Source organism: Eurypyga helias, unplaced genomic scaffold (genome assembly GCF_000690775.1).
Source record: "Eurypyga helias isolate BGI_N326 unplaced genomic scaffold, ASM69077v1 scaffold13879, whole genome shotgun sequence".
Classification (NCBI taxonomy): domain Eukaryota; kingdom Metazoa; phylum Chordata; class Aves; order Eurypygiformes; family Eurypygidae; genus Eurypyga; species Eurypyga helias.
In genome coordinates this window covers 50,551-64,550 of record NW_010271461.1, presented here as the reverse complement: position 1 = coordinate 64,550, position 14,000 = coordinate 50,551, and the positions used below count along the sequence as shown (strand labels likewise).

The 14,000-nt window shown below is 34.2% G+C and overlaps 1 protein-coding gene across 1 annotated transcript in view; it reads right to left on the bottom strand.

Moving 5' to 3' along the window:
* Window positions 1-1,408: 1,408 nt before the first annotated feature.
* LOC104515007 (chromosome unknown open reading frame, human C15orf41) overlaps window positions 1,409-14,000 on the bottom strand; it is a gene marked incomplete at its 3' end in the record, with an annotated part of 38,824 nt that continues 26,232 nt past the window's right edge. The window contains exons 6-10 of the mRNA XM_010158832.1: window positions 13,049-13,128; window positions 12,652-12,701; window positions 9,748-9,815; window positions 4,642-4,707; window positions 1,409-1,514 (exon numbers count right to left, since the gene is read on the bottom strand). Coding sequence (XP_010157134.1) covers window positions 1,409-1,514; window positions 4,642-4,707; window positions 9,748-9,815; window positions 12,652-12,701; window positions 13,049-13,128 — 370 coding nt within the window. The remainder of the gene's footprint in view (window positions 1,515-4,641; window positions 4,708-9,747; window positions 9,816-12,651; window positions 12,702-13,048; window positions 13,129-14,000) is intronic.

Here is a 14,000-nt window from a genome sequence, read left to right as displayed (position 1 = left end):
TTACTCACAAACATGTGCAAGTTCAGCACTGTTTACATCAGAGTTTTTTCCTCCCATTCTCACCATTTGCCTAGATATTGTATATACTGAAATTTCTTTCTATGTCTTGAACTCTGGTTATACATTTCACAAATTCTTTTCTACAACCTTCCTGTAGTATAGTATCTTTATCCTGCAATTGAAAGTCTACCTAACGTTCCCATTGCCTCAATTCAAGTTTTCCAAGTCACTGTTTTCTGGGATTGTCAAATAAATGAAGGTCCTTCTTGTGTCAATCAAGAATGTTGCTGCAGAGCATAATTCTGAACTCAGATGATGTTATTCTCCAGATCTGGTTTCCCTTTCTTTGCTGCCTCCTATACAATCTGCTTTTAAGGTATTTTCCAAGCTCTGGCTAGCTATTTTCAGCTTGACATTTCTCATATTCAGCTGAAAATCTAACAGTTACCAAACTAGACTGATGTTGGCACACACTTTCTATTTGTTGCATGTGCACACGTCTGTGCCATCTTCTTTACTATCCCACAGATTTCATTGATGCTCTCTTTTGAACACTGGTCAGACTTATGAATTTATGCTTTCAAAAATCCTTTATTAAAACTGTTATTTACCACAGTTACTCCCTTGCTTAGGGTTATACCACATACAAAAATGGAACTGAAGATGAAGCATCTTGGTTAGGATTTTTTTTGGAAGAAAAATCCTCCAGTGAGGAAGCTTCTAGTACCATGGAAAGGTATACAAATATATGCAATAGCGACCTTTATAAGAATAAAGCAGAACTATTTTAACCATCTTTCAATGAAAAGAACTTTATCCCAATAACATCAAAATGTTTAAAGATAGTCCAGCATAACTTATTTCCCTCCTGATGTTCATGCAGATATCTACTACAGTTATCTATTAGCTTGAAGATAACTGTTAATACTGCTTAAAATGTACATAACATTAAAAAAAAACTTTATTAAAAAGAAAAACAGTGAAATAATATTATCCTAGACACAATTACAATAAGCAATAAAGCTCTTTACACACAAAGCTCATGTGGTTAGACTGTGAAAATTCTTTAACAAAATTGGCAGCTTGTAGGTATTACAAAATGTTACAGCAAAATGTTCCTTTGAAGTCAGGTACTAAAAAAATTGATATATAACTTCCATACCGAAGTAACTGTCATCTAGCACCACTGTAAAATCACCATATATCTGCTGCATAACAATTATGATGTGAATTTTTCACAAATATTTCAGCATTCCAATTTGACATACTAATTAATGACATTCAAAATGCCAGATTAGTAACGTGTTTTGTTCATATGGCTTAACACAAAAGTCGCTAGTATTTTTCCAATAACTTCTTTTAAAAAAGCAGTTCTATTTATCTATAAGGAAAAGTAACAGAAAAGTACCTGTTCCAGTAGCTCCAAAACTGGTCCTGCAAGTAGGCTTGATGGCTACTTTCATCACCAAATGAGGCTTTACTTTCAATCCAGTGGATGATGTGTCCTTCAACAGCTAGGGTGTCAGCAGAAAATAAAGTGAATTCTGAAAAATCAAACTCAACAGCCTCTAAGAATATGTTTGGGAATATGCTACTGATCCCCCAATCTACCATATAATTCATGCTTGCAACAGAGTTACATATTTGCAAAATTATCTTTCAGATTTGCACATAGGACTTTTTTTTTCAAAAACATACCACAAAATATTTTAATGGATAATTATATCTATTTCAGTTTAATTACATGCTGTTCTAGATATTTGCATTTATTCTAACACAGAATGTAAAGGAAAAGAGACTAGACTAAGGTGCAACTGCATCTTACTTTGCTGGAAAGGAGTTGTCAGGTAAGGAACGAAAAAATTCTGGTGAACAAGAAGTTGAACTTCAGTGAACAAGCTGAGCTGCTAAAAACATAAGCTTTTCACCATTCCAGAGTGGAAGGTGTGAGAATGGCAAGAATGTTTATCATACATATATATATGCTTCTTTACTTGTGCAAAACCACTAATGCTTCACCAGAAAGAAATTAGGAATAAGAAGCCTTACGTACAAAATGTGATTTTGAATTTCTGTTTCTTTCTATTCTGTGGGATTTGCTGTGGTTCATATCTTTCCTCATTTCTTGCAGGAGTAAATTTCTAATACTAATAAAATTATATACATATATATATTTTGTACAAGGCAAGTCTTCTCTGAAGTTGACAAACTAATTTTGCAGGAGAAATCATGAGAATCCCTCTAAAAGATCTTTCTTTCTCCAAAACCGTATGTGGGGTGTCATTATTGAGGTCTTTAAAAATAGTTCTTTTATTTTGAATTCCCTATGATATCCACAGCCATGAGGTCTTAGCCTAAATTTGACCTGGGATGAGGTACTCAAAGAGCATGTAGACCCAGAAGCATAACATAGAAAGATCAGAAGAGGCTATGGCAGCACATGACTGACCACAGACTGTAAAACTGCTCAGGAAACCTGGGTAAATAACTCAAAAAGTCACCACACTAAGCTCTATACGCCACCACTACCCTGGTCTCAGTAACCAAGTTAACTTGTGTGGGCCTATACTATTACATCCTCCCCCCACTCCCAAAACCTTTAGACCCCAGGAGATATAATGACTGAGGCATGAACTACATAATCAGTTGAGAAACAATTTCTACGGAACAACTGCCCTTCCTAGTCATGTACTGAGTCATGAAGAAGAGAGTGCTAGGCCTGCCATACATCAGTTGACGTTGAACAACAGGTATAAAATTATTTCCTGCCAATCTCAAGTGACTGAAATAATTTGAAGAAAGTAATGCACTATCACTATTTGGATATTGAGAGACAAATCCATGCAAACAAATTAATGGCTATTTTAAACATTTTTTCTAACAGAGTAATATTACAAACCCAAGAATTCTTTTGAATGTTTCCCAGTTTCCCTTCTCAAGCATCAAAAAAATTAGGTCTACCTTGTTGCTTTTCTAGTTTCAATTTAATTAAGCGCTTGAATAGATGGGGTATGAACTTATCTGTTTCTAATGTAAAATTAAGTATCTTCACGCCAAGCATACTAGTATTATTAGTACCAAGTATGTATTTTGTATATTATAGTCCACACTGTTGGGGAATCCTATCAATGTATGTAACTATCTGAAGGCCAGGTGGTTAAGAAGAGGGAGCCTTTTCAATGGTGCCCAGTGACAGGACCAGAGGCAATGGGCACAAACTGAAACATGGGAGGGTGCATCTGAACATCAGGAAACACCTTTTTTTACTGTGAAGGTGACTAAGCACTTGCACAGGTTGCCCACAGAGGGTGTGGAATCTCCTTACTTGGAGATATTCAAAAAACTTCTGGACATATTCCTGGGCAACCAGCTCCAGCTGACCCTGCTTGACCACCGAGGTCCCTTCCAGCCTCAGTCATTCTGTGATTCTGTAATTTCAGAATCTTCCCTGCTAGCTTTAGACTTGATAAAAATCAACTCCTCCCTCATCCCCTCAAGTCCTTGGTAGCTTCTTGAGTCCTTCCACAAATAAGAGGCATGGAAGTGAAGAAGTAGAAATTAATCTCACTTCAAACATGGAGTGGTTCAGTTACAAAGGTATTTTTTATTTGGTAGCTATAACCTCTTAACAACATCACTACTATTTTTCTTTTTTTGAAAACATGATTAGGAATACAAACATCACTGAGCTAAGGAAAGTCTTTCAAAACTTTTCAGAAGACTCATATACATAGTTGTTTATTGTATAACAGCTTATGGTGCTGAAAGATGGTATCTTGAGCACTCCTGAGTAGTGAGACATTTTATAATACACACTCAATTCCTTATACCAGTAAAAATTTCAACTGTTGTCAATATGAAGACCAAAAAACTAGCCATGTATATGACTTTCACAGTCTTTTCAGGCTTCTTATTTCCTCTGACAGACACAACAGTAGGCATCTGCATAGACAGGTGCTGCATTTTAAGGAGGTGAAGCAGAAGTCTTTTGGTATGGAAGTCAGTTTACAAAGGGTGATTAATAAACCTTTACACTAGGACAACATGGATGCTTTTTCTTCCATGTCCCAGCCACTGGGTCATCTGATTATCTTCTCAAGACCAGAAAATGTAGATGAAATTTGACATGACCTTTACATCTACTTTTATTCCTTCTTGCTATGCAGGCTTTTAAGAAACAATAGAGAACTAGCGAGTTGCACTTAGATGCGAAGTGATGGCAAAAGAATAACAGCACAATGAAAAAACTTTTACACAATGATGTATAGGTGTAATGCTAATACTCTTAAGACTGCTTTGAACTGAAGCTTAAGACAATTACAGGTACTTCAGAGTTTAGTTTATAAAGAGTGGCAGAGCACGTTAGGAGGAGTAGGGATTTGGGAGTTCTTAATGTTGCTCATTTTTCTTTTTCTTTTTGTGATAATGAGACAAAAATATGCAGATACCAAAGAGGAAACAGTGGGTAATACTACTTATGTCAATCTAACCCAAACTAGAAGTTCTTAAAATTATTGGGTAACTACTGAAAAGAAGAGACTGATTTGTAGCATTCTATAATGTACTTCACTTAAGTAGCCACAATCTTTTAGCACACTTCTACACAAAATAAAATAAGAAAAATTCTTTTAAGAGACTTACCTACTGGCACTTCTAATATGAAGTCTGGTGTTTTGTCATAACCCTTTGCACGAAGCTGATCTTCAGCTAGACATGGAGAATAAGAACTATTGTTTATAAAACTATTCTATTAAGTAGACAGCAGTATAATTAATTTTATTTTAAATAAGAGTGCAAGAATTACTAATGCAGTCATACATATCTTTCTTATGCATGCAATGCTGTGTCAGATTAAATGAACCTTCATAGAAAACCTGAAGCATGGATATAAAAATGCTTCTTTGTCATCCCTGCATTTTTATGTCTTCATTATAAACACCATTAATTCAGGCTGTCATACAGTATTTTATAACCCTCAAATATTCAAAATAAAGAGGTATACTCACTGATTGAAAGAAGAGTCTCCCCACATCAGGGAGCTGTTAAGATTAATCCTACCAACACCACAAATGTAGATATACTGTAGCTGCCTTCTTGATTTTATTTTAATGTTAGCATAAAGTTGTTAAAAAAAGAACAAGAAAATCCTTCTCTTCCAGAAATTTATTAAAGAAGAGCCAGAAACCACAATTTTAGTTTCTCTTGCATCTTGCATTTATCCAAATTCAGACCATACAAAGATTTAGAAATTCTGTTAACATTACCTATACAACACTCTTGCTTAGAAATATTAGTGCTGAATATATCAAGAAACCATAAGGGGTAAGCAAGACAAAAGATGCTTTCTTAAAAAAAAACCCACAAAACAAGGAACAAAACACCAGGCCAAAGCAAGCCCTTAATATTTTCTAAACTATTGTCCTTGATTTCTGATACCATTACACTGGTATTTCTGAAACATCATTTCTCCATTAGAATTTGGAGTGACCTGGTCATTCAATTCCAGGCATGGCTTTCTGTCTTCACCCAAGCTCAACTAATGGCACTACCTAGTAACAAGTAAGGCAGTGTAGCCCCTTAACACCTACTGGGCTGTTGACATTGTCATGCATCCCATTCGCCTTTCTACATCACCTTTGATTAAAATTAATGGTCCATTCTCACTGTTGGGTAGCTTATTTCCAATCCATTTATCAGGTTAGGACAGTAGTTTCATGGCCAATGTTCAGAACTCAGTTTTAGAATACTTTGTGCATATCCTGAAAGGTCAGCAGTTTGAGTCCAAGTAACATTTTCACAAAAAGAAAAACATACACTCTTAGAAATAAAAATATTTTAAAAGTGCCTAAAGCAAACTTCTCTCCTCTTTCTTACTGAAGAATATAACTCTGAAGTATTTTTTTAATATAGCAAACTGAAAGTGGGACAGGAATAAACTGCAATAGCTATTTATTCTTTTTGATAGCTGTAGTATTTTTTTTTTTAATTTGAGAGTATATTTTCACTGTAAGCACACTATATTGTAAATACAAGTCTTTGCAATGCAATACTTCTTTATATCACTCAATCAGCTATTAAACTTCTAGGTTTTGGAGACAGTCTTGGTTGTTGACTATTTTTTTAAAGATTGGATAAAAGACGTTTACATTACCAACGTTCTAATTTAGCAGAGCCTATGAACAGACAGTTTTATGCCATAATTTAAAAATGAATTAATGTTCTAAGTAATGTCATAATTTTGGAAAAAAAAAATCTAGTTTTGTCCAACTCTGTTTAACTGTAACCTGCTCTTAATTGTTTAAAACAGTCCAGACAAGACAAAAGCTGAAATTTTCACTATTTAAGAATACACAGATGGCAATAAGAAAGTTCAGTCTTTTCTATCACATCTACCATATCTAACAAATGATAGTATTACAAATTCAGGAACAGTACCTCAACAAAACCCCACTGAAAATCAGGACAGATGTAAAAGCATTTCCTGATGGGTCAGCTTGGCAGGACTCTGAACTGATGTTTGCATCAGGATTATTTTTAATACTTCTCAGCAGACTCTTTTTTCAAGGATGCCCAACTACTTTTAAAATCATTTGACACTAATGCACGGCTTGACAAAGAATGTGTTATTTTGTATAAATCTGTTTCTGATTGCTTCCACTTGGTTCTCCTAACATTTTGTGTTATGATAAACATGAGGAAATATGTTAAAAAACAAGTTTATTATTGATGTGAATTGTTCATCATGTGTGGGAGCATACTTATATATTACTTGGTCTTCAAGAAAAGCTTTGAAGCTTTATAACTTTGGGAGAAAAAGAAAGAATTACAGAAAGTCCCCACAATCAACATAAACTCTTTTTTTTTAAACTCACAATCCCACCAAAAGGAAAGAAATTCTAGCTTTTCAGCCCAGTTGTGTTTCGCATTGGTGCAGAAGCTACAGAGGCAGCATTCTGCACCTTGAAAGATATTTCAGCTCTTGCACTGAAGAATAGAACAATTTAACAACTGCTTGAAAGCCAGCCCACAGCAGCTTTGGCAGATATATTTATGCATCCTCAGATTTGAAATTACATTGAAACAGCCCCAATAAGCAGTTATTCTACAGATTCTCTATTAATTTAGAATTCCAACAAAACGGGAGCTTCATCTTTACCATAACTTCACACTCAATCATTACCATTTAACACATCATTGTTCTTATACTAGCCCCCGGATATAACAAAGAAACCAAACATTCTTCTGTTGGTGCCTGAATGAGCAGCAACTGCCAATTGAAGATTACAACAGAAAACACCAGATTTCATGATTTATATATAGGCTACTACTGAGGGACATCATGGTGGGAACAAAAGGAGAGTAACATTCCAGACAAAGGTTAGAAACACACCTTCCCATTATAACAAAAAGCTTTGTGAATATATTAATGGCAGAGACATTAAAAAAAATGAAGATCCTATATAGAACCTATAAATTCCTGGCATTTCAATATAGCAAGTTGTTAGCCTGTTTTGAGAGAATGCTTCCATCGATCACTTAAATCTCAGGTGAAGTGATAAAGACTTGAGAGCTGTGTTTTTGATGAAGAGAGGATGTGGTATATGATGTGCTTCTCACGAACAGTGGATTACTAAAATGCAAACCCCATTAGTTTGTATAGGTTTTTAATGAATTTCTGGGTGAATCTGAAGGTGCTAGTTATGATCTGTAGTTAGCTTTGAAAGCTAACTGCTCTAGAAACGAACATTATGTCCCAGACCTGAAAAGCTGTTTCATGCTCTAAGACTATAATGGGGCAATTTATATTTACTCTGTCCTTTGTGCTTTCCTCTCCTGTAACAGACTCCCTGTTGCCCAGGTAAACATAGCTGATACAAAATCCCTACTATTCTTGACAGATAGCACACTGGAATAGTACATTAATATGGAAATAGAAAAAATTCTGTTTCTTTAACACACATTAGAAAGTAATGGAATTGCAAGTACAGCAATCTACGTCATAAGCCATCTTCAACACTAGAACGCAGTCTTACTCGTAGCCTAACGAAGCCTGAATTTGTTGACTTATAGGAAATACTGTGATCTCTTCTGTTTTCCTGAAGTTTTCTTCAAGTAGTTTCAGAAGTAATTTTTCAGAAAGGAAAAAATTTATTGTGAGGGAGGGGTTCAGTAAGGTTCATCTTGCAGACACACAGGAATTTTTTTTTTTTAAATCACACCTAGAACCTTGGGCACACATGCAATGCACAGAAAAAATAAATACAACCACAACGTATCTTAAATAATGAATAAACAATACTTCAGTATAAATACAATATAAATAATAGGTTAAGCTCTCCCATTTATATCTTTATCTTCTAATGAGTTAACCCATTCTAGGTATTTTGATTTGACAGCACAAATTTCTTAGAGCTTATTTCTAAAGACACAATTGATGCTCATCCAAGGACATGAAACATTAAAATTTAAATATGATTTGTGTACTACACAAGCTTGCACAAGCCAAATAAAACGATAATCGTTGGTTTGAGGATCCATTAGTGAGTCATCTAGTCCATTCCCTTGTATCGTGACAGGATTGATTTCATTACCAGCTTTGATGGATGAGTGCCAAGTCTAGCCTTGAATTTTTTATTGAAGGTGATTCCATAACCTTCCCTGGCAGCTTGTTTTATACTTATTGTTCCTAGAACGTTTAGTATTTTAACTCAACATCATCTCTGCAGTTACAGCTTAAACCTTTTACCTGTACCTCTGCTCTTATAGCCAAGTAGGAAAAACTACCTCCTCACATTTTCATAGCATCATTTACAAGTTTGTAGGCAATAGTTATTCCTGTATTTTTTATGTTTCTCTAAAATAAAAGAGCACACTAACTCTGTTCCCTAATCAAATTGACAAATCTTTAAAAAACCTAATAATCTTCTTAATTTCTTAAATCTGTTTAAGGTTTCCAAAATCTTAACTTGAATCTAGGTTTAAGGGAGATCATAGTTTCTGGTAAAACCAGCAAAATTTCCTGATCACGCAAATTTACTACAACACTCAACATTAACAAAAGACAGCATTTCACTTTGTTATTTTCTCATCACATAAGGAATCCAAGATTTAAGAAGTAATTGTTAAGTTTATTATCACAATAACAGAAATGATGCTTTAAACACTAATGGTTGTTTTAATGGCACTCATATACCAGAAATGTAGTGCAAGCTTAAAAAAAAAAAAAAATCACTTTCTAACTAATTAATCTTTAAAATAACTTTAAATATAGGGATTGTGAAAAGAGTGCTTGCATTGGTTGGGAGGCAGGGGGCAAAAATTTTTGGAACTGCACAGAAAGCTAAATGAGTGAATCCTCTAGCAGCAGTTCTTTAATACATAAAGCATTTTGAAGCTAATATTTCTTATGCTTCCTCCTAAGTCTCATAAGGCCTAGATTATGGCTAATATCTCATGACACCAAAAGTAATACTGCAGCAGATATTAAAGCATTTTTTTCAGCTACTTATTCTATAAAATATTAATTGCAACCCTGTGCATGTGCTGTATATATAGGGTATTAGGTAACTGAGTTCCTGCTCAGTTCTAAATCAATAAAAGATAACATGTACAGCATCAATCATTTTTTACTCTTCCTTTACCACCTAACACAAAGAGCACTGAGGCTTATGTTTTTTCTTAAGTAAACAGTCACCGAAATCTTTAAAGTTAAGGATTCACTGGCTAACCTCTACTAGAGATACTTACCTATGAAAGAGAGATTTTTTTCCAAAAGCATTTCTCGCAGCAGGACTTCATGCTCATGACCAATAGCGCTGATAACTTTAGGTTAAGAAATAGGAGATTACTTTGGAAAATAACCAACTTCAGAAAAAACATCATAGGTAAAGTAATTCATTATAATATTTATTGGCATTCCTCTGCATTTCAGAAGTGATCAATAATTTGAACTCTAAGTTCTAATATACCTTACATGGATTTTCAAAAGTGTTTAGCACTTTGTAAAAATCAGACTACTGTATCATCAGCATATATTTTACAAAATTAAGACCATTAGATCATATTTATTCAGTATAAATAATTTTTTCTTTATTCCCTCTTCCTCCGCCCCCCGATTTAAAAGAAAGAGTAAGCTTAAAACATACCATCAAATATCTTTAAAGTTGCTCTCTACTGACTAATGTATCACTTCTCTAATTCAGCAAAGAATGAAATAAACTGTTTATTCTTTGTATTCGGAAATTGATAGGCACTACATCCATTTGAAACATCTTACTGTAACAAAACATCCTTTTAATTGATTTTTCAGAAGCATGAACTAATGTCAGGGAAAGATGAAATAGTATTTTATAGTAAAGTCCTTTTCACTTCACTGACAGCCTGTTGATCCAATGTGCTATTCTTGGCAATATGTAAAAAAGTCACCATTTCAAATATTTTTAATGTATCCTCCTGGAGGTCAAAGTTCTATTCTGGAAGCTTTTAAGAAGAATCTTATGGAACATCATGATAAAGGATCTTACCATTAAACGCTGTTAAGTTCCTAATTCTGTTTAAAATAACTTCTGAAAACTTAAACTATAAATCACTTTACTATTAGAGTTAATGACTTAATTTATATCAACAATTTATGCTGAACAAAAAAAAACCCAATTGTGTGAAATAATTTCATAAATACATACTGTTTTTATCAACTGAAACTACGTATTATGTTAAACTCTATTAGCAACTACAGAACAAAAGGGGCAAATGAAGAACAGCAAAAATGTAAGACAAATACTGCAAACAGTATTTATAATGCACCATAAGCAGAAACACTTAGACCTAGTTTATAATAATACCTGTTATTGATGTATGGCAATGACCATGGGGCAAAACCTGTAAATAACCTCACAAGCCATTTTCTGCTCCTGCAATCTAGCAGCCTAGTTTCCCGTAAGCATCTGAACTATTACTGAAAAATAGCCTCTTGGCATTTACAAAGAGGTTGACTTCATACTTTAGTCCATGCATATACAATTAGATAGTTATATTTAAAATCAATATGCAATCCTTCAGAAGACATTATGCTTTTAAAACCTTAACTTTAAATTGATTTTTAACTATTTTATGCACCTCAAAATTAACATCTAATTCAGCAACATACTTGCAGATAATGCACTTGCACAGCTTAGTATTAAACTTTTCTGTACCAGAATGGAATTGAAAAACTCCTCATTATTCTCACTGATGTCACTGTGTATTCAGTAACTGCATTTGAACCAGAATCTTAAGAGGAGAGAAAAGACCTTTTTGGACTGTAGGTGAACTATTCTTAAAAGCAGTTCATAATTCTACGTATGTGTTGTTATTACTTTTAAATATGACACTTTTAAAATACTAGAACCAGATTGTTCATCAACAAAATATTAACCTTAAAAATCTGGATATGAAAACCGTATAAAAAGTGTAACTTAGAAAATTAATCCACTTTCAGAGACCTGTGATTAATGTTGAAGATAATATCAATGAATACTTAATATTATGTTTTAAACCACAAAATACATATACAATTAGAACCCCATCCTTCTACCATTAAAGGTAAAGGGAGCAGGGCTGAGTCTGTAGTAGACACCAGGCAATTATTTCCAGTGGAAAGGAATATTTTTAAGGGGTGACCACCACATGTATCACAACACAGGAAGTATTGTTTTTCATGCATAACTAAACATCACTCTAGCTTTCCTATCCTGTAACCATACAGTGAAATCAAGATCTTCCCCCAAACTGCATGCAGAGATTACACCAGGATTCTCTAGGGCTTGGGAGGGAATTGCCTTGCTAGCCTGTTCAGTAATAGCAGACCATGATTTTGAAATTGTTCTGTTGATAGCAGGCTGAAACAGAAGAACTACTTATTCCGGACTTTATTAAAACAGATTTGGGGTCACAGCAATCATTCCTAAAAAATGATAATTTTAGTCTGGAATACTCAGCACTGTGTGGAGTTATCCCAGTATTCTTACTGGATACTGAGGAACTCTAATTAACCATTTCAACTCTACAAAAAAAGTTCCCTTAAAACTTAAGCTACATAGGTTTTTTTTTTCTACATCTAGCCTCATTTATTTTAAGAAGAAGAAAAAGTAAAAGAAATGCATTGGAATGTCAGATGATGAGTTTAAAAATACTGATTGGTCAATCACACATGAATTGCACTTGAAAATATTCCAATTAAAACTCATATTAATAAAAAAGCAACACTGTAATGCTGAACACTATCTATGCAACTTACTAATTTAATCACAAGAATAGGTGACATCGGGAGGTACCTCCAGATATCATCTAGTCTAACTCCAATGCTCAAAGCATGGTCAACTAGTCTTAATAGAAAACCAGACATGCATTTCAACTAATCAAAACCAAAAAGGTTCAATCAGGCATACGAACGTGTAGCCACCAAACTGACAACTTCTTGTGGTCCATCTGATTTCTGTTAAACAGTATCAGAGAAAGCTCTGCAGTGACCCTCTAGCTGACTGAATGTAAAACAGAGGAGTATGAAACGTGTTTTGTGAAGCAGAACTTCATGTCAGGTTAAAGCTAGACACATCTCTTCCACACAGTCTAAGCTCGTCAATTGTGCACCTAAAATTTTATGGGAAAGGATACTGTTTGATGCAGTCCACCAGTGGTCCATAACAACAGTCATTCACAGTACACTGCAGACAAATAAGAGAAGTAGTATAGTGATGGGCAACTACAAAACCATTATAGTTAAACAGTATCTTAAAAACAGTAATTACTTTTCTTCAAAAAGGCTATCAGATGCTGTTCAGATTTAATCACAGAAAACAAAAACTGCATGCTTTTATTCACTATAAAAGCAAGCTATTAAAAAGTGAAATGCTCCCCTCACAAATACTGCATTGCCATTTATGGTGCACCCTGACCTCACTGATAGTTTACGATGACAGTAATTAAATGAGGTTTAAAAACTTTTACTCTGCTAGGCAGATAACAGCATTGCCACAGGAAAAAAAAAAAAAAAGACAACTGTGATTAATACCTGATAGACTTGATTTGCTAGAACTCCATCTGGAATCTGAGAAGGGTCCCGTAGCATACTGTTTATAAGAGTTTTGGAGGCTAGAGAAATAAGGAATAAAAACATACAAAAAACCTGTTAGCTCAGTTATTCACTTGGCAGGAAGAGAGACATCCTTTGATAAGGGAAACATCGATGATGCCGATAATTTTGAAAATTATCCAACCAGCAAGTACAAACTTATAAATTTGTGGCTAATTATCCATTCTGACATGATTAACTCTAAAAGTCCTGAAATACAAAAACATTTTATTACTGCAGGGTCAAAGCAGGACCTTGTTTACTTATTCAGTTTCACTGGACAGTTTGTGTTTCAGAAGCATCCTGCAGTTCCTAAGGAAACTGCTCAGTATAAAGAAAATGTAACTCAAAATAACCTCCATATCCTATGAGAACTTAAGGAAGAAGATATGTAAAAATTAAAAACATCCTTTAAAAACATCTTAAGCACTTTATAGATCTGATGATTGCAGTTTAGTAGTTTTCAAATTCATTTATTTACTTACTTAGTGTCAACACATTTATTTGACCATATTTAAAAGCTGGCAAAGGGCTTTCTACGCTATTTTCAAATGTACAAATCTAAGACACAAAAGAAATCAGAAATGAATTTATTACTATTATCAGTCTGTTATTCACTGATATTGATACTACAATGAAAAAAACCCCCATAAACCAGGAGATGCCTTTAGTTTATATTCAAATACAGTCCTGGCAAGCATTGGCATAGTGTTTTCTCTCCAGATGCTTAATCTGGGTAGCTGCATATACCAGTTAATTACTAACAATAGTAGAAAGACTTTATTCTAGAAAAATGCCTTCTAAAATCATCAAACATTTCATTCTACAATTTCACAGTGAAGAAACAACACTGCTGCACAAGCACAAGCTGCCTCCTTCCCTGGAACAACTG